Source organism: Corapipo altera, unplaced genomic scaffold (assembly GCF_003945725.1).
Source record: "Corapipo altera isolate COAL_440 unplaced genomic scaffold, ASM394572v1 181, whole genome shotgun sequence".
Taxonomy (NCBI): domain Eukaryota; kingdom Metazoa; phylum Chordata; class Aves; order Passeriformes; family Pipridae; genus Corapipo; species Corapipo altera.
Window position 1 is genome coordinate 34,072 of NW_020884999.1, and position 15,964 is coordinate 50,035.

General features: G+C 55.0%; 3 protein-coding genes and 2 non-coding genes across 8 annotated transcripts in view; 4 read left to right on the top strand and 1 right to left on the bottom strand.

Moving 5' to 3' along the window:
• Nucleotides 1-614: 614 nt before the first annotated feature.
• Nucleotides 615-7,172, top strand: TSR1 (TSR1, ribosome maturation factor). Its single transcript, XM_027666918.1, has 15 exons — nt 615-720; nt 803-906; nt 1,221-1,437; nt 1,517-1,651; nt 2,385-2,812; nt 3,099-3,258; nt 3,574-3,731; nt 4,025-4,221; nt 4,639-4,801; nt 5,005-5,115; nt 5,428-5,560; nt 5,977-6,093; nt 6,376-6,516; nt 6,639-6,713; nt 6,809-7,172. Exons 1-15 carry the CDS (start codon nt 618-620, stop codon nt 6,985-6,987), a joined length of 2,421 nt encoding a protein of 806 aa, XP_027522719.1. The 5' UTR covers nt 615-617; the 3' UTR covers nt 6,988-7,172.
• Nucleotides 4,274-4,366, top strand: LOC113958571. The gene has a single exon (XR_003531558.1). It is a non-coding gene; the product is annotated as a small nucleolar RNA SNORD91 family (small nucleolar RNA).
• LOC113958575 lies at nt 5,623-5,715 on the top strand. Its single transcript, XR_003531562.1, has one exon. It is a non-coding gene; the product is annotated as a small nucleolar RNA SNORD91 family (small nucleolar RNA).
• A 336-nt stretch (nt 7,173-7,508) lies between the features above and the next one.
• On the bottom strand, nt 7,509-10,055 carry SRR (serine racemase). Of its 2 annotated transcripts, none has more exons than XM_027666920.1 (7): nt 9,959-10,055; nt 9,173-9,308; nt 8,858-8,961; nt 8,667-8,786; nt 8,483-8,557; nt 8,066-8,275; nt 7,509-7,795 (listed from the first exon to the last, which is right to left on the bottom strand). In XM_027666920.1, exons 4-7 carry the CDS (start codon nt 8,736-8,738, stop codon nt 7,598-7,600), a joined length of 555 nt encoding a protein of 184 aa, XP_027522721.1. In that variant the 5' UTR covers nt 8,739-8,786; nt 8,858-8,961; nt 9,173-9,308; nt 9,959-10,055; the 3' UTR covers nt 7,509-7,597. The 2 variants fall into 2 exon arrangements, with proteins under 2 accessions (XP_027522721.1, XP_027522720.1); XM_027666919.1 differs by lacking the exon at nt 9,959-10,055 and adding an exon at nt 9,536-9,730.
• Nucleotides 9,772-15,964, top strand: part of SMG6 (SMG6, nonsense mediated mRNA decay factor) — a 109,729-nt gene continuing 103,536 nt past the window's right edge. For 2 of the 3 annotated variants that reach the window (XM_027666914.1, XM_027666915.1), the window contains exons 1-4: nt 9,772-9,899; nt 10,706-12,467; nt 14,439-14,631; nt 15,338-15,448. In XM_027666914.1, the coding sequence (XP_027522715.1) occupies nt 9,809-9,899; nt 10,706-12,467; nt 14,439-14,631; nt 15,338-15,448 (2,157 nt within the window). In that variant the 5' untranslated portion in view covers nt 9,772-9,808. Of the gene's footprint in view, nt 9,900-10,261; nt 10,301-10,705; nt 12,468-14,438; nt 14,632-15,337; nt 15,449-15,964 lie in introns of those variants that run through there. The other variant, XM_027666916.1, reaches the window with a different exon arrangement.

Below are 15,964 nucleotides of genomic sequence, written 5' to 3' on the forward strand. Positions count from 1 at the left end.
AAAAGGGCATTCCTCTTTATTCAGCATGCTGGACGTTCGGAGGATAGCTCCTCTAATCCGAACGTGCCAAGTGACGCGGACAGGGCTTTTTATTACACATACTCTTTACATGTTCATTAGGTATTCTCCTTTACTTAATACATATTCATTAACTTTCTTTACATAGCCACTCCCCTTTTGGAAAGTCCTTTGGTCCTTCCGGGTCTTCATCGTCTTGACCTCAGCGCTGGCGCAGGCACAGCGTCATTGTGCTTCACCCCCAAAAGCTGTAACTTTTGTTCTTTGTTTTATCTGGTCACACAGAGCTTAGTTTACGTCCCGTTTTTTCGAGCTACATCCCTCATCTGTCTAACTCTCGAGGGCTTATTCTAAGATTACATTGTTCCTTATTTGGGCATTCCGGGGTACTGTGAGTGAAGTTTCCATTTCTCCTATCACCTCCCCTTCCTGGGGCTCGCCCCGTGCCCTCTCCCGGGGAATCCGTCTGTCCCGGGGGGTGGGAGGGTGTCTCTCCCGGGAGTCCCTCCCCTCTCTCTCCCCCGTCCCTCCCTCTCGCCCCCACGTGGGTCGCTGCGGGGCTCCCGGCGCGCCGGAAGTGACGCGGCGGCCGCGTGGTGATGGTGATGGCGGCGGGCGCGCACCGGCCCGGGCCGCTGAAGCAGCAGAACAAGGCGCACAAGGGCGGCAAGCACAGCGGCTCCTCGCAGCGCCGCGCCGGAGGTGAGCTCCCCGTCCCCGCGGGACGAGCTCCCCGCCGGCCCCCGGCCCGCCTGACCGTTCTCTCTCCCCCCCCCCCCCGCAGGCCGCGTCCCCGTCAAGGCCCAGCCCCGCCGGCGGCTCCGCGACCTCAGCAGGGTAGACCGGCGGCACCAGGCGCTGCAGCTCCGCCGGCAGCGCAAGGAGGCGGTGAGGGGCCCCCGGGGGGACCGGGGGGCGGGGCTGGTTGCGGGGCTGTGGGTGGAGCAGGGAAGGGGTTGGAGTGGGGCCGGTGCGGATCTCGATGTGGGTGATGGAACTGAGCCGGTTTGGGCATTTGCGGGGAGATGAGGAGCTGTGCCAGGGAAAGGAGTGGGTGCCTGAGCCAGTTCTGTTTGAGGCAAGCGGAGCATTACTGGACCGAGCGGGTTCGGGTGGAGGTGTGGAATCTGTTCTTGATTCATGGAGGCGGGAGAGGAGCTGGGCCGTGGGCCGGGACTGACGCTCTGCAGTGGTGCCCGCAGGTGCTGGCAGAGAAGCGGAGCCTGGGCAGCAGGGATGGGCCCCCTCACCTCGTGGTTGTGGTGCAGCTGCACAGCAGGGTTGCAGCCCAGGACACCCTCCGGCTGCTGCAGAGCCAGGACTCGGCTGTGGTCCGTGTGGATGAGGGGAGAGCTGGTGGCTTTGCCCTCCTCTGCCCCCGATTCAAGCAGCGCTGGCGCTTTGTCACAGCACAGGCAGGTGAGGAAGCACAGCTGTGGATCGGGCTCTTGGCTCCACACCCCTGGCAACCCCAGTAAAGGAGGTGTTCTGTGTGCAGGGGACCTTCATGCTGTCTTAGACCTTGCCAAGGTCGCTGACTCCCTCCTGTTCATCCTGGACCCTGTGGATGGCTGGGACAGTGCAGGGGAGCACTGCCTGTCCTGCCTCTTCGCACAGGGGCTCCCTAGTTATGGTGAGTGAGCCAGCAGTGTTGAGGGGTTTGGGGGGGGATGTGTGTGGAGGTACTTGATGGGGATTTGCCATTGCAATAATTAAAAACACCTGTTAATAGGGTATCACAGGTCCTTGATCTGTTTCTGAGCACGGATCAGTTGGGTGAGTGCCGTGCTCATGGTCCCTTTTTGTGTTATTCCAGGGTGGGGGAGTACTGGAGATAAAAGGGTGTTGTGGGTTGAGGCCTCTGGGTGTGTGGTGATGGGATTCAAGCACTTTCTTGCTAAATTCAGTTCTTGTGCCCTTATCTCCAGGGTCTCATTTAACCTCAGAATCTTATTTCTGAAGACAGGTTTTCTGTCTCAGATGTTCTTTTGAATGTGTGAATCACATAAGATTGGAAGGGAACTCCCCTGTCAAGGCAGGGTCACCTAGAGCAGGTGACACAAAAATGCATCCAGGTGGGTTTGGAATGTCTCCAGACAGAGAGATTCCATGCTCTCCCTGGGCAGCATGTTCCAGTGCTCTGCCACCCTCCATGGAAAGAAACTGAGGTGGAAGTTCTTGTGTTTTTAGTTTATAGCCATTGCTTCTTGTCCCGTCACTGAGCACCACTGAAAAGAGCAAAACTGGCATTGCACCTTGGGGTGCAAATCTGGTTATTTGGGTTGCTGATACCTGAGTGTTTATTTGGTAAAAGGGGCATAAGAAGATTTACAATCTGATCCTGAGCTCTGTTCTCTGCTCGGCAGCTCTTGCTGTCCCAGGGGGCACCGACTTGCCTCCTAAGAAGCGGATAGATGCCAGGAAGAAGCTTGCCAAAGCCACTGAGAAGCGCTTTCCCGAGGCCAAGCTGTTCCCCCTGAACACGGAGCAGGAATCCTCGCTGCTGCTGAGGCACCTCAGCACCCAGAAGCAGCGGCACCTCGCGTTCCGGGACCGGCGCGCTCACCTGCTCGCCTACGCTGCAGAGTTTGTCCCTGGTCAGGAGAGCGACCTGGTTGGGACCCTGAAGGTGTCTGGCTTTGTCCGGGGACAGACCCTCGATGTGAACAGCCTGGTGCACATTGTGGGGCATGGAGACTTCCAGGTCAGCCAGGTGGATGCTCCCCCTGACCCCCTCTCTTTGAACCCCCGAGTGGTTAAAGGACAGAAGAGGAGTCAGGACATGGAGATACAGGTGGGTGTGGGGCCAAGGGCTTTGCCAGTCCTGTTTGCCAGTCATGTAGAACATGAGGTTTCTAAACTTCCATGAGGAAAATACAACTGGGTGTATGTGGGCAAGGGGACGGGAAAGGGAGTTGTATCTCTGTTGTGCTGCAGGGCTGAGGTTCCTTGCCTGCTGCATGTGATGAACGTTATGGCACGACATAATGAATGTGATTCTGAAAGGAGTTTACTTGAGATGGATTGCAAAGCTTTAATTAGGTGTGTTCAGAGTTGGGATCTCTGCTCTTGCTCTTCAGGAGGACCCTGTAAATGGTACTGATGAGATGGAGGAGGATGTTAAGGTCCTGATGAAGGCAGATCCAAGCAAGCAGGAGTCTTTGCAGTCAGAAGTGGTTCCCGATCCAATGGAAGGGGAGCAGACGTGGCCTACTGAAGAAGAACTGCAAGAAGCAGAGGGTGTGTAGCAGCAATAGTTCTGTATCTTTTCCCTGTTGCTATTAAGAGCGTTGTCAGAAACCTCTGTCACCAGGATGGCTCTGAAGAAACATCCTATTTGGAAGTCCAGGGCTTCCATTCCTAGTTCCATCACCTGACCAGCAGGCTGTGTGGTTTGCCTGGGAAGTTAGCAGGGTTACATTTTGGCTGTCCTGACAAATTCTGTGTTGGGAAGTAGCAGTTGTGGTGTAGATCTTATCTTGCCTGTCCTAATGCAAATGTTGCTGAGGGGAAGGAGAATTGTTCCTGTATTAACCACTGGTGGGAATCCTACAGATTCTCTGAAGGCAAACAGGAGGGTGGTGAAGGTCCCCAAAGGCACATCCAAGTACCAGGCTGCCTGGATTGTGGATGATGGAGAAGAAGGCAGTGAGAAAGATGATGACGAAGATGATGACATCGATGATGATCTGATGGAAGAGGCAGTTTCTCAGGTACGTCCAAGAGCTGATAGTACAGGTGATCTCCAGGGCATTATTGCATATTCTAGGACAGTCCTGTCCTTCCAGCTTGCTCCATGCAAGGGCACGACACAGAGCCAGGACTTGCCTGGATTTCCACGGTTAAATCTCTCATGTGTATCATGGTACATCTTTGGCCTGTTAGACACCAAACTGAGGGGCTGGGGTCTCTTTGGGGTCACAAATCACACAGTGTGAGCACACACAGGGTTTCAGTGCTGCGTGGACAGCTCTGTGTTCACGGGCTCTGTGCTGCCCTGTGTCAGGAGGGGGAAAGCAGCGAGGAGGAGCCTGGAGAGGAGGAGAGCGAGACCATGACCGTTTCCGAGTGCTTGCGGGACGACCAGTACGACGAGAAGATGGAGGAAGATGAACAGATGCTGGAGAGATACAAACAGCAGAGAATGGATGAAATGTTTCCAGATGAGGTGGATACACCACGTGATGTACCTGCCAGAGTCAGGTAACAACTGGGATGCTTTCCAGAGGAGCTGAAAGGTGCCTGTCTAGTTTGGTGAGGAAGCCTATGATGTCTTAGCCATGGTGTCTGAACCTGGCTGAAGGACTCTTGTGAAGACTTACTCTTAGGCTCTGAGGCTTCCAGGGCAGGCACTAGCTGGGGCCAGCAGGTGGGCCTGGGTAGCTCCTTGCAGCAGGGAGAGCTAGGTCCTGGGCTGGGAGTGGGAAGAGAGTGGCCCTGATGCAAGGGCAGGTTCTTTAGGGAGTTGGCTGCTGTTTTTAGCTCCCTCTGCACTAAGATCTTTCCTGAGGGTTAGTGTTTGCTTTGCTGTCTCTGAAGGTGTGAGTCCCTGTGCCCCACAGGAGGTGCTGGCCACACACCTCCATTGGTGAAGGTTTGTCTTTCCTATTTATTCTCTAGGTTCCAGAAGTACAGGGGGTTGAAAAGCTTCCGGACTTCCCCATGGGACCCCAAAGAGAACCTTCCAAGGGATTATGCCAGGATTTTCCAGTTCCAGGACTTCTCCCGAACCAGAAAGCACCTCTTCCGTCAAATAGAGAAAGAGGAGACTGAAGGAGCCTTGGTAACTCTCTTTTGCTGATCTCTTTCCCTACTGTGTTTCTTTGCTCCTAACAGGAATGACTTAATCAGGGAGGTGTTCATAGCACGCAGCCCTAAGTTCACATGGTGATGTTCTCCTGAATTCCCTCCCTAACTCAGGCACATCTTATTTCTGACACTTTTTTTGGTTGAGAAAAATATTCACAACTTATCCTCTGTTGGCAGGTGGGCTGGTACATTACACTTCATGTCTGCAATGTCCCTGTCTCGGTGATGGAGAGCTTCAAGGAAGGGAAACCCCTAGTCCTGTTCTCCCTGCTCCCCCACGAACAAAAGGTGACTGTATGGCCCTGCTGATAGCTTGTAGGTGTGCAGCTCCTTGGGATTCCCATGGGTTGGAGGAGGCCTGGGCTGAAATCTCCCTGCATTGCTCATGTTTCAAAGTAGAGAATTCCCTTTGGTCAGAGCAGGCGGAAGCTGCCCGGTGGGTTTAGGATAGAGTGTCTGAGCTTGGCACTGGGGACCAGTGATGCTTCAGGAAGCCATTCTCAAAGACATTCATGTCTGCTGCAATGTCTTGCTGCTTTCTGCTGTGCACTATTGCCTGCCAGCTCTGCCATGAGTCCCTCGCTGTGCTGCCTCTTGCAGATGTCTGTGTTGAATTTCCTGGTGCATCGACATCCGAGCAACACCGAGCCAGTGAGAGCCAAGGAGGAGCTGATCTTCCACTGTGGGTTCAGACGCTTCCGAGCATCCCCCCTGTTCTCCCAGCACACCTCAGGTTTGTGAGGGACTGGTGGGCTGGACACAGGTGCACCAGGAGGTGGGGCTGGGGATTCTGGGGCAGGAAGCCAGTGATGTCTTAGCCATGGTGTCTGAACCTGGCTGAAGGATTCTTGTGAAGACTCACTCTTAGGCTCTGAGGCTTCCAGGGCAGGCACTAAATTGTGGGGAGTGGAAAGGCTTGGGCCAGGTGGCTCACTGGTCCAGGCAAGGTGGTGGCAGACTCCACACAGTGAACTGGTAGTTCAGAGGAGCATCCTTTTTTCCCAGATGCTCTGTGCCAGCAATGGAGGGGTGTTTGTCACCTCTTTTTCTAAGGTGCAGAGCCTGGTTTCCTGGGTAAGAATGGGCTCAGTGGAGTTTCCCAGAGCTCTGAGGACTGCTGTCAGCTTGATCATTGCTGTTCTGTCCTAGCTGATAAGCACAAGCTGGAGCGTTTCCTGCGCCCGGATGCTGCCCTGGTGGTGACCGTTTATGCTCCCATCACTTTCCCTCCTGCCTCAGTGCTGCTTTTTAAACAGAGAAATAACGGTAAGTTGATAAATGCTGAGGATGTGGTGTCTGGGAAACAAACGTTAGCAGACTGTTCCATCCCCTGCTTACAAGTGCATCTCTCCAGAAAGTATGACTTGAAAAAGCTGTCCCTTTCCTGCTGTTTGAGAAGATAAGCCCAGTCTCCATCCCCATTATCACATTTATCTGTCCCTGCCGTGGGGTTGCTCTGGGCCTGGAACCCTTTGGGGAAGGGGGTTGTGGTGGGGGAGGCAGTGATGGAGGCACCTGCCCCAGTGCAGTGGTGGCTCTGCCTTGCAGGAATGCACGACCTCATTGCCACGGGCTCTCTGCTCTCCGTGGACCCCGACAGAATCGTCATCAAGCGGCTGGTGCTCAGTGGCCACCCCTTCAAGATCTTCACCAAGACGGCTGTCGTGCGGTACATGTTCTTTAACAGAGGTATGGCTTTGTCTCTGTGGTGGGAAGAGGGGATGTGGAGGCAGAACCCCTGCTCCTCTGGAAGCAGTTGTGTTGGTGCAGCCCCGCCTGTTCCTCACCCGCCTGTCGTGTTTGATCTCCAGAGGATGTGATGTGGTTTAAACCTGTGGAGCTGAGGACAAAGTGGGGACGTAGGGGACACATCAAGGAGCCATTAGGTAGGTTTGATCCTGTATTTATCTCTGTGTTTTGGGATGGTGTGGTTCTCCTGGGCAGGAGAGACTGCTAATGGCCTCTTCTGCTCTCTGCCTAGGGACCCATGGCCACATGAAGTGCCACTTTGATGGACAGCTCAAGTCCCAGGACACGGTGCTGCTGAACCTCTACAAGCGTGTTTTTCCTAAATGGACTTATGACCCCCATGTTCCGGACCCTGTGCCATGGGTGAGGAGTGAGAGTGCACTGCCAGAGCAGGAGGTGGAAATGGAATGAGTCTCCAGCATAGCTGGAGTTTGTGCCTTGGCTCCCTGGATGCTGTTCTTGCCTGTGCACAGTGAGGACAGCACTGATGCCTTGGACGTGTTACTGCTGGGGTCTGTAACAGGGGCAGCTGTCTCGCCAGCTGCTGCTCAGGTACCAGCTATAACTATTTATTTTAATGGAAAATGTCAAAAATATTTAAGTGCCTTTGTCTTGGTGGTGGCCAGGAGGCTGTGTGCACCCCTTGTCTGCTGAACCCCTTGTCCCATAGGGGTTGTTTCTTTCCCTCATGCCCTGTACATGGTGTGTACAGGGATTTTGCTGTACAACGGACAGAAATTTGCTGCCAGTTCCTGTGATGCTGAGAAAGAAAAGCTGAGTAGCAGCTGGGGAGGGTGACTGAGTGCAGGTCTCTGGAGGCCTGTCCCAGAACAGGGCAGCTGGGAAGGGGGGAACAGGCAGTCCTTTGTTTCCAGGCCCCCCTCAGAGATCAGTGCCAGCTTCCCTTATCCCTCCACAAAAATTACCAAATGTTCAGGGTTGTTCATCTGTTTTTAGTAGCGCATGAGCCACTGTACAAATTCAGAGTGAGGATTCCACTACTTGAGACACTGCTCTGTACTCATTCTGCTTTCCCAGAGAGGTCTGTGAGCCAGGTCAGGGATCTCAGGTCCACGTTTCCCCCGCACAGCACTATGCAAACATTCTTCACGTCCTGGGGGACTGCCTGGAACTTCTCTGAGAGCACGGCCGCCAGTCCTACGCCTGCTGTTGGCTCAATCAGCAGCTTCATCCTTTCCCACACCAGCTGCGTGGCTCGCTGTGGGGCCAGAGCAGCAGCTGTCAGCCCAGCAGCCGGGACAGGCTGCTCCAGGGCTGGGAGGGCACTGCGTGAGCACATCCCTGCAGAGCCCTGGGAAGGGAGAGCCCTTTCCAGCTGGAGACAGAGTAGGTGTCAGACAGCTGTGGTGGTGGGCAGGGGCCTGTGCTGTCCTGGGAGTGTGTTAGGGTGGGAGCAGAGGGGCAGAGTATGAATGGAGGCAGCTTGCCTGCTGGCAGGTAGTGTGAGAAGGGAACTGGGAGCCTTTACCTTTATTTCTTCCTCTGAGACTGTCAGGACATCATCAACCAAATCCCTGATGATGGGCCACGTGTTGGGTCCGATGCTGGTTTTAACCGCATCTGCGATGGTATCCCGCGGGTGGAGGTTGGGAGTCAGCTCCCCTCTTACCTTGGACTGGTAACAGTCATCCACGTTGCTTGGCTCAGCAGCAAACACCTTCACATCTGGTCTCAAAGCCTGGAGAGAGAAGGAGGAGCCACTTGGTTGACACTGGTATTTGACTGTCTGCTGTCCCGGTGCGTGCAGGACTGGGCAGGGACCCCAGGCACCCACTGATTTTCATAGCAGGGTCTCTCCAAAGTTTAAAGCTGCTGCCTGCCTTGGGAGCCCTGCCCTTCCCAGAAGGAGGTGCAGCCACTGCTGCCCAAATGAGTTGTTGCCTACCTTGATGGCAACTGCTATTCCTGCAACCATTCCTCCGCCTCCGACAGGAACCACCACTGCATTTACTTCAGGTGCCTGTGCACAAAGGAAGTGTGAGTGTTTCTGGCATGTCGTGTCCCCCTTTTTGCTTGTGCCCCTATCTAGGAGGAGCAGAGCCCAGGGCTGGGCTCTGTATTTCTCTCACCTGCTCCAGCACCTCCAGGCCTATTGTGCCTTGACCTGCGATCACTGCTGGCTCCTGGTTGGGGTGCACCATGACTCCTCCTGTCTCCTGCACTACACGGGCTGCTGTTTCTGCTCTGGACTAAGGGAAAGCACAGATGGGTCACCTCTCAGGCTGTGCCATGTCCCAGGCTGGTCTCCCCTGTGCCTTACCTCGTCGCTAGGCTCACATGGCACCAACGTAGCACCATAGGCACGGATGGCAGCTTGCTTACACTGCGGGGCTGTCCGGGGCACCACGATGTAGGCAGGGATCCCTGTGTGATGAAAGGAGGCAAATCCAACAGCCAAAAAGCCCCAAGCACCCGCTTAGCGCTGCAGGAGCAGGCCCTGCGTTGCCTATGCTAGCTCCTGCACACGTTCAGGAAGTGGGATCTCTCCTCTCCCGGGGAGGCTGCCTCTGCATTTACGCTGTGCCCTCTGCCCGGCTCCACAGCGCTGGGGCTGGAGGTCGGGGCTGCGCGTTACCTTCTGCCTGGGCAGCACAGGCGAGCGCCTGCCCGTGATTCCCACTGCTGTGTGTCACGACGGCGCGGGGCAGCTCCCCTCCTGTGCGCTCGCTCTCCTCCACGAGGCTCCTCACGGCGTTCAGGGCGCCGCGGATCTGGCAAGGGAGCACAGGGCTCTGTGTCGCTGCCCCCGGAGCTGGGCTGAGCGGGCAGGTGGGGAATCTCCTCTTTGCAGCCTTCCCTCTGCCCTAGGCAGCACTTCAGGCCCGTGCAGGATGTCAGGAGCCACATCTGCTTGGAGGGCAGGTGGGTACCGGCGCACGGCGAGTTCCCCAGCGCAAGAAGCGACCTTCGCCCCCGGGGGACTTGCAGCGCTGCGCACCTTGAAGGAGCCGGTCCTCTGGAACAGCTCGCACTTGAAGAGCAGCCTCCGGCCTGCCATGCGCTCCAGCCCGGCGCAGGTGAGCAGGGGGGTGCGGTGGACGCGGCCCCGCAGCCGCCGCTCCGCCGCCCGCACCTCTGCCAGCCCCGCGCGCGGCCCCGCGGCCTCGACCGCGGCCATGTGCGTGTGCACGCGCCTGCGCGTGGCCGCGGCGGCGGCGGTTTGTCCCTGCGCGGCCGCCGTCCCGCGCCCGCCCGCCCCGGCGCAGCCAAGATGGCGGAGGGGCTGGAGCGCGTCCGCGTCTCGGCCGCCGAGCTGCGGGACATGGTGGCGGCGCAGGCCCGCGCCGCCGGCGGCGGCAGAGGTGAGCGGCGCCCGGGGGGCACCTGAGAGCCGCGGCCGGCCTTCCCCTCCCCTCCTCACCGGTCCCTCGCTGCGGTTGGGGTTGGGGTCGGGGCGGACGCGGGGGTGTCCCGGGTGGGAGCGCTCAGCGGCCGGCGCGCTGGGTCCGCGAGGGGCTTTGCCAGTCGGTCCCGGCCCGACGGGGACCCCTCCGGTACCGGCGGAGGTTCCGCTGCGAGTTACTGCTAGCGAGGAAAGTGGAGGGAGTGCAGCGGGGAACAGCCCGGCTTCGGGGGATCGTTTAACCGTGCGCGCTCCGGGCTGGGCTCCCTAACGAGTTTTTGTGTAAATATGGTTGAGGGAGGAGGAGAGAAACGTTACCGGGATGTAACCAAGAGGGGAAACGCGTCTTTAGCTCAAGCGGTCAGTTGGCAGAGCGGGGCTGCTGGGGACGGCGGCCCCTACACCAGCTGCTGCTGAACCTTTATGATAAATCTTTACTCCTTGTGTACACGTGCTCACGTCTTGTGTTGTCTTTATCTGTCCCTTGTCGGTGCTTTGAGGAAAAACCTATTGCAGGATGTGTTTTGTAAATGAATCAGGCCAAGGATTTGGTCAACTTTGTTAGAGTTTCTCACTTTCTGCTCTTACTCTGCGATTTCCTGTAAACCTTTACACAGGTTTTCAGCTCAGTTCTCTTAGACCTGCCCTGAGGGTGGTAGGCTCTTTGCCTTACTTAATATTTCTCCTAGAATATTTGTCATAGTATTCTTTGGTACCTGGCTCGTTTGTGATGGGAATAACTTTCTTCTGTCTGTTTTCCCCCAGAAAACATGAAGGAGGTGAAGGAGCCGAGACACCGCAAGGACAACAGGCGCCCAGACCAGGAGATTTACAAGCCTGGCCTCTCCAGATTGAGGAGCAAACTGGTGCCATTAAAACATGAGGCATCAGAGGAGGAGAGGAGTAGAGCTGAGGAGGGCAAGGAGGAGAGTGCTGGGGACTCTGTGAGAGCAGGGGCTCCAGCCGTGGAGGATTTCGGCAAAAGCGACGGCCCCAGGCAGAACGGCCCTTCTCAGGAAAGGAAAGAGACAGAGACCAAAGGTGGCCTGCAGAGCCAGGAGAGCTTGTCCAAGCAGCCCACTGTGGATGAGTGGTGTTCCAAGACCCCCAGGAGAACCAAGAAACCGGACCAGCAGATCTACCAGCCTGGGAAGCGCCTGCATTCGGCTGCTAAAGAACCGTCCCTGCGGTCGGCGGCCGAGGAAGCCACCAGCAAGATGGAGCAGCTGAAACTCGAGAGGGATGAAGAGACTGAGAAAGGCGCTGGAAAAGACAATAACAGGAAAATTAAACCAAGCAAGGAGGATAGAGAGGGGAGCCAGGTAGGGGAAGGAGTGAAAGCCTCAAGGGGAGAAAAAGGAAGACGAGCAGAGCGAAGCGATAGGATGAGGAGGGGTGATGAGGGGATGCAGGGGAAGCTGGGCTCTACCAAGCGATATTCCCGCACGGACAAGCGCCGGAGCCGGTACCGCACCTGCAGCACGAGCTCAGCTGGAAGCAGCAACAGCATAGACGGAGCCCTGCTTGTGGATGGGGTGGAGAGGCGGCAGGAGCGTGCCAGGGAAAGAACACGTCCTAGGAAGCAGCTCTCTGTGTCCTCCACTGACTCCTTGGACGATGACAGGTTCGATGAGGCAGAAGCATACGTCTCCAGCAGGAATTCGGACAGGAAGAAGCATTCGGAGCAGAGCCGAGGTTCCAGGAGTGAGAGCGAATGGAGCAGCAATGGCAGGGAAGCGAAGGGACCCTTTCGAGTCACATTTGACAGCAGGACCATGAACAGGGATGTCAGTCTGGCAGATACAGATAAAAAAAAGTCCCTGAAGGCATTTGCTAGTTGCAAAGACTCAGAGACTTTGGAGCCAAGGAGCCAGAGCAGGGAACCCCAAGGGAGGGGCCGTGGGATTCTATTCCTGCCTGCCAACACGGACCTCTCTGCCAGCACCACGGGTGCCCCCGAAGCCAGTCACCCCGGGCCCAGGCTCCTGCTCGGCGGGGCTGGCAGCAAAGGCTCTCGGAGCCGGGGCCGAGGCGGCACTGCTCGCAGGCTGTGGGACCCAAACAACCCGGACCAAAAACCCGCCCTGAAGAGCCAGACTGCCCAGCTCCACTTCCTAGACACGGACGATGAAGTGAGCCCCACCTCCTGGGGGGAAGCCCGGCAGGCCCAGTCCTCCTACTATAAATTCCAAAACTCTGACAACCCCTACTATTACCCTCGGGCCTCCAGCCAAGGCCCCCAGTATCCATATGGCGGGTATTCCCTGCAGTATCCCATGGGTCCAACCAACGGCGTGTACCCAGGAGCCTATTACCCTGGGTACCCTGGCCCGGCAGGGCAGTACCTGTGTGGCCCACTCCCCCCCACTGCTCTGAGCCCCGAGATGGAGCAGCAGATGAGGAACATGCAGCAGCAGGAGCTCAGCAAACTCCTGCGTGAGGCTGGGAACCAGGAGCAGCAGCTCAGCAACCTCCTTTCCAGAGACCGCATCAGCCCCGAGGGGCTGGAGAAGATGGCCCAGCTGAGGTTTGTGCTCAAGAAAAGTGTGAGACCGAGTCCTTTCCAGGGTGGAATAGCAGGGAATGGTGTCTCCTTGGGGATATGGTATACTGGGGGTCTGTCTCAGAGACTGGGAGATGGGACAGAGGATTGCTGGGTTTTGATGTGCTGGGTCTGTTTGTGTGCCAGTGGTGTGTGGGCGTAGGAAACTGTGGGTGAGGATGTCATTTACCCAAGCTGGGAACTAAGCCATGGCTTATTCTGCTTGGTGGGTGCCTTTCTGGTGTTGCAGAGACACAGAGGAGCAGGACAAGCACCTGCTGCAGATTTTGGGTTCTTCTTTTTCTTACTGGAGCTGATCTCTCAGTTTCAGTGCTCTCAAGTGCTCTCAGTGTTTGCTGTCAGACTTCTGCTTTCTCACCTGTCCTTGGTTATCCACTGTCAGAATCATGTTATGGGCTTCAGGGTGTGCTCAGGAAACATTTTGTGGGTTTCTGGTGGTGTATGACAATGGCAGTGCCTTTCAAATGCTGTGTAGTTTTGCTCTTGATGCCTCTCAACACTGATGCTCCAGTGGGAGTAGCCTGGTAATGCCAGGCTAGTGAGAGAGAAGTGACACTGGTGCTCTAGAGGGTAGTTAACATGGCTGTAGCAAGTTTCTACTTGGCATCTTTCACGTTTGCTTGTGACCTCTGTGTCTCCAGGGCTTCTCTGGAAACTTATTTTCAGAGCTGACTGGCAGCAGATCTAGCAGGTGAGCTCATTTCAGGGCTTGTTCTGTGGTTTGACAACTTGCACTGTAGACCACAGGGTGGGATATGTCTGTGCTTGAAGCACTGGAGGTTTCAGGTCTTCCTCAAGGTGCTGAGGTCTCCTGGGGCTGTTGTCCAGAGGGAGAGAGAACACTGTGCAGCACTGCTGTGGCCTGTGGAAGCCCACCCTGCCCTGGGAGCATCAGCATGGTTGGCCCTGTCTCTGCTGGCAGTGTCCCTTGTCCCCTGCCTGTGTCTAAGTATGTGCTGCCAACCTGTTGTGGAGCTGTGTGTGGGTTCTTATCCAACATCCAGCTGCAGAAACGTCCAATTGTCTTGGTGTTTGTGCTGTCCAGGTGTATGTGTGCAGGGTTTGGGGACTGCACGGGGTTGGGTAGCAGAACCTCGCCCCGTGCTTTCAACAGGAACCTGCCAAGCATCCTTCTCTTACCCTGTCAGGTTCTTCCAGGCTTTGCCATCTGGCTTCACTCTGGTTTTGCCACCTTCGCTGTCGTACTGTTTTCTGTAGGACTCGAAGCATTATAAGGAATAAGGCTGCCAAGGCAGGAAGAGCTGAGGATCTCCTTCACCATAAGCTTGTCCCTCATATTGCAGAGCTGTTTCTAGCCTACAACTATTTTATTAAATTTGGGGGAGGAATTCTACTCCAGCATCTAGGCAGGGCTGTAGGTAGTGAGATTTCTGGGACTCTGAGGCTTTATTTCCTTTGGATGTGATGTTCCCAACTTGTCCATTTTTGGGGAAGTGGGATCTGTGTTTCAGTTGGACGGAAGAGAGGGAAGTGGGGATCATTTTAATGGCAAGACCTCTGTTGCCCCCTGGTTCTTTGTGTGTTTGTCCCTGGCCCAGATTTTGTGCTCAGAATGAGCAGAGCCTGGCAGCATGTGTGTCCACTGTGTTGGTATCAGGAGACACTTATGCCTTGCTGTTTCCAGTAGCAGGACTCTAGCAAAGCTCCTTGCTCTTTCCTAAGCCTGATCCATTCTGATTCATATGTACAAGGGAGATGGTGCTTTCAGACTTGCCCCCTTGGAGCAGAAAGGGTGTTGGAGTGCAGCAGCTCCCGTGTCCCTTTGGGATGGGTGTGGAAGCAATGATTTGCCATAGTGCTGCTGACAGCTCATGCCTGCTGGATGTGAGCAGCAGGTGGTTCAGCACATGTTTCCTGGCAGCTGGAGCCCGGGCAGTTGCTGTTGCATTGACAACTGGTTGTGTTTTGCTGCAGGGTGGAGATGCTGCAGCTCTACGAGCGGTGCATCCTGATGGATATCGAGTTCTCCGATACCCAGAACGTGGACCAGTTGCTGTGGAAGAATGCATTTTACCAGGTGATCGAGAAATTCCGGCAGCTCCTCAAGGACCCTCAGGGGGTAAATGCCCAAGAAATTCGGAACAAGCTGCTCCTGCTTCTGGATGAGGTAAGAGGGGAGAAACATCCTCAGATTCCACTAAAACTTTGGGTGGGATTGACTAGTGTTTAGAATGGGATGGTGTAACGGGGCAACTAGTCTTCTTGATCCTCTTTATACCTCCATGTGCCTTAGGTCATCCTTGTCCAAGGAGAATGCTCAGACAGATTATGGTTAGGTGTGGCAGGTGCATGTCCAGGTGAATATTTATTATAATTTAAATCGGGCTTGTTCTGGTGTGCTTTGTGTTAATTAGAAATAGATTTAAACTAAAATGAAACAAATACCCTGAAGTGTAAATAAACAAAAGCATTCCTTGAGATGTTTGTGCCACCTTTATCAAATTTGCCTAAAAGTCATTCTGTTAAACTGTGCAGCTCAGTTTATTCTTTGTACTAGGTAGGTTGACAGCCCCAAGAGGATGTGTTTTATAAAATTAGGGTGGTGGGAAGGGACAGTTGGAGGCCTTTAGTCCAACTTCCTGCTTCAAGCAGGACTCAGCAAACAGTAGACCAGGTTAGTCTTGATTTTGCTTAGCTTGGTCTTGAAAATCTCTGAGGCTGGAGATCCCCCAACGTCCTTCTTGTGTTCTGAAGAGAAACAGCCCAGACCTCAGGAGAGGGACCTCCTTTCTTGCACATGGCAGGGATGGTATGGTGACTTTATGCTTGTCATCAGCAAGATTATAACATACAAGTATATGTGTGTTTTGCAGGGCTCTTCTTTTTTTGATGGCCTACTCCAAAAGCTGCAGGTGTCCTACCAGTTCAAGCTAGAGGACTACATGGATGGGATGGCCATCCGCAGTAAGCCTCTCCGGAAAATGGTAGGTTGGCTTCCACCTGGAACTTCTCATCCTGGTGATCTTCTGCAAGATGCTGAACTCAGTGTGCTGCCCTTGCTGAGAAACAGGCAGCTGTACTCCAGACAGTCAGTTTGTTTGCAGGGAGTCTTTCTCAGCTGCTGGAGAACTTGTTGAACCAACTCTGGTGCATTAACATTTTTTATCTTCCTTTGTAAAGAACTTGTTTTGTACCAGCTCTGTGACTAGGGCTAATAAAGGGAAAGAAGTGTCCAAGGGCACTCTGATTTTTCCTTAGGTATTGAACATCTCTTATTTCTGTCTGGGATCCAGAATAATGAACAAGGAAAGCTGGCAGTTGGGCTGCCTCCCTGCCATGTTGCCCTGAGCTGTGAGTGCAGGTGCGAGGGACAGCTGGGAAAAGGGTATTTTAGTCCAGCTCCATTCCCAGAGCGATGTGTTTATCTAACAGCTGGCCTCAAATTAGTCATGGACTGAACAACTCCCTTCTGGAGAGAGGTGGGACGTTCTTGTAAGAGA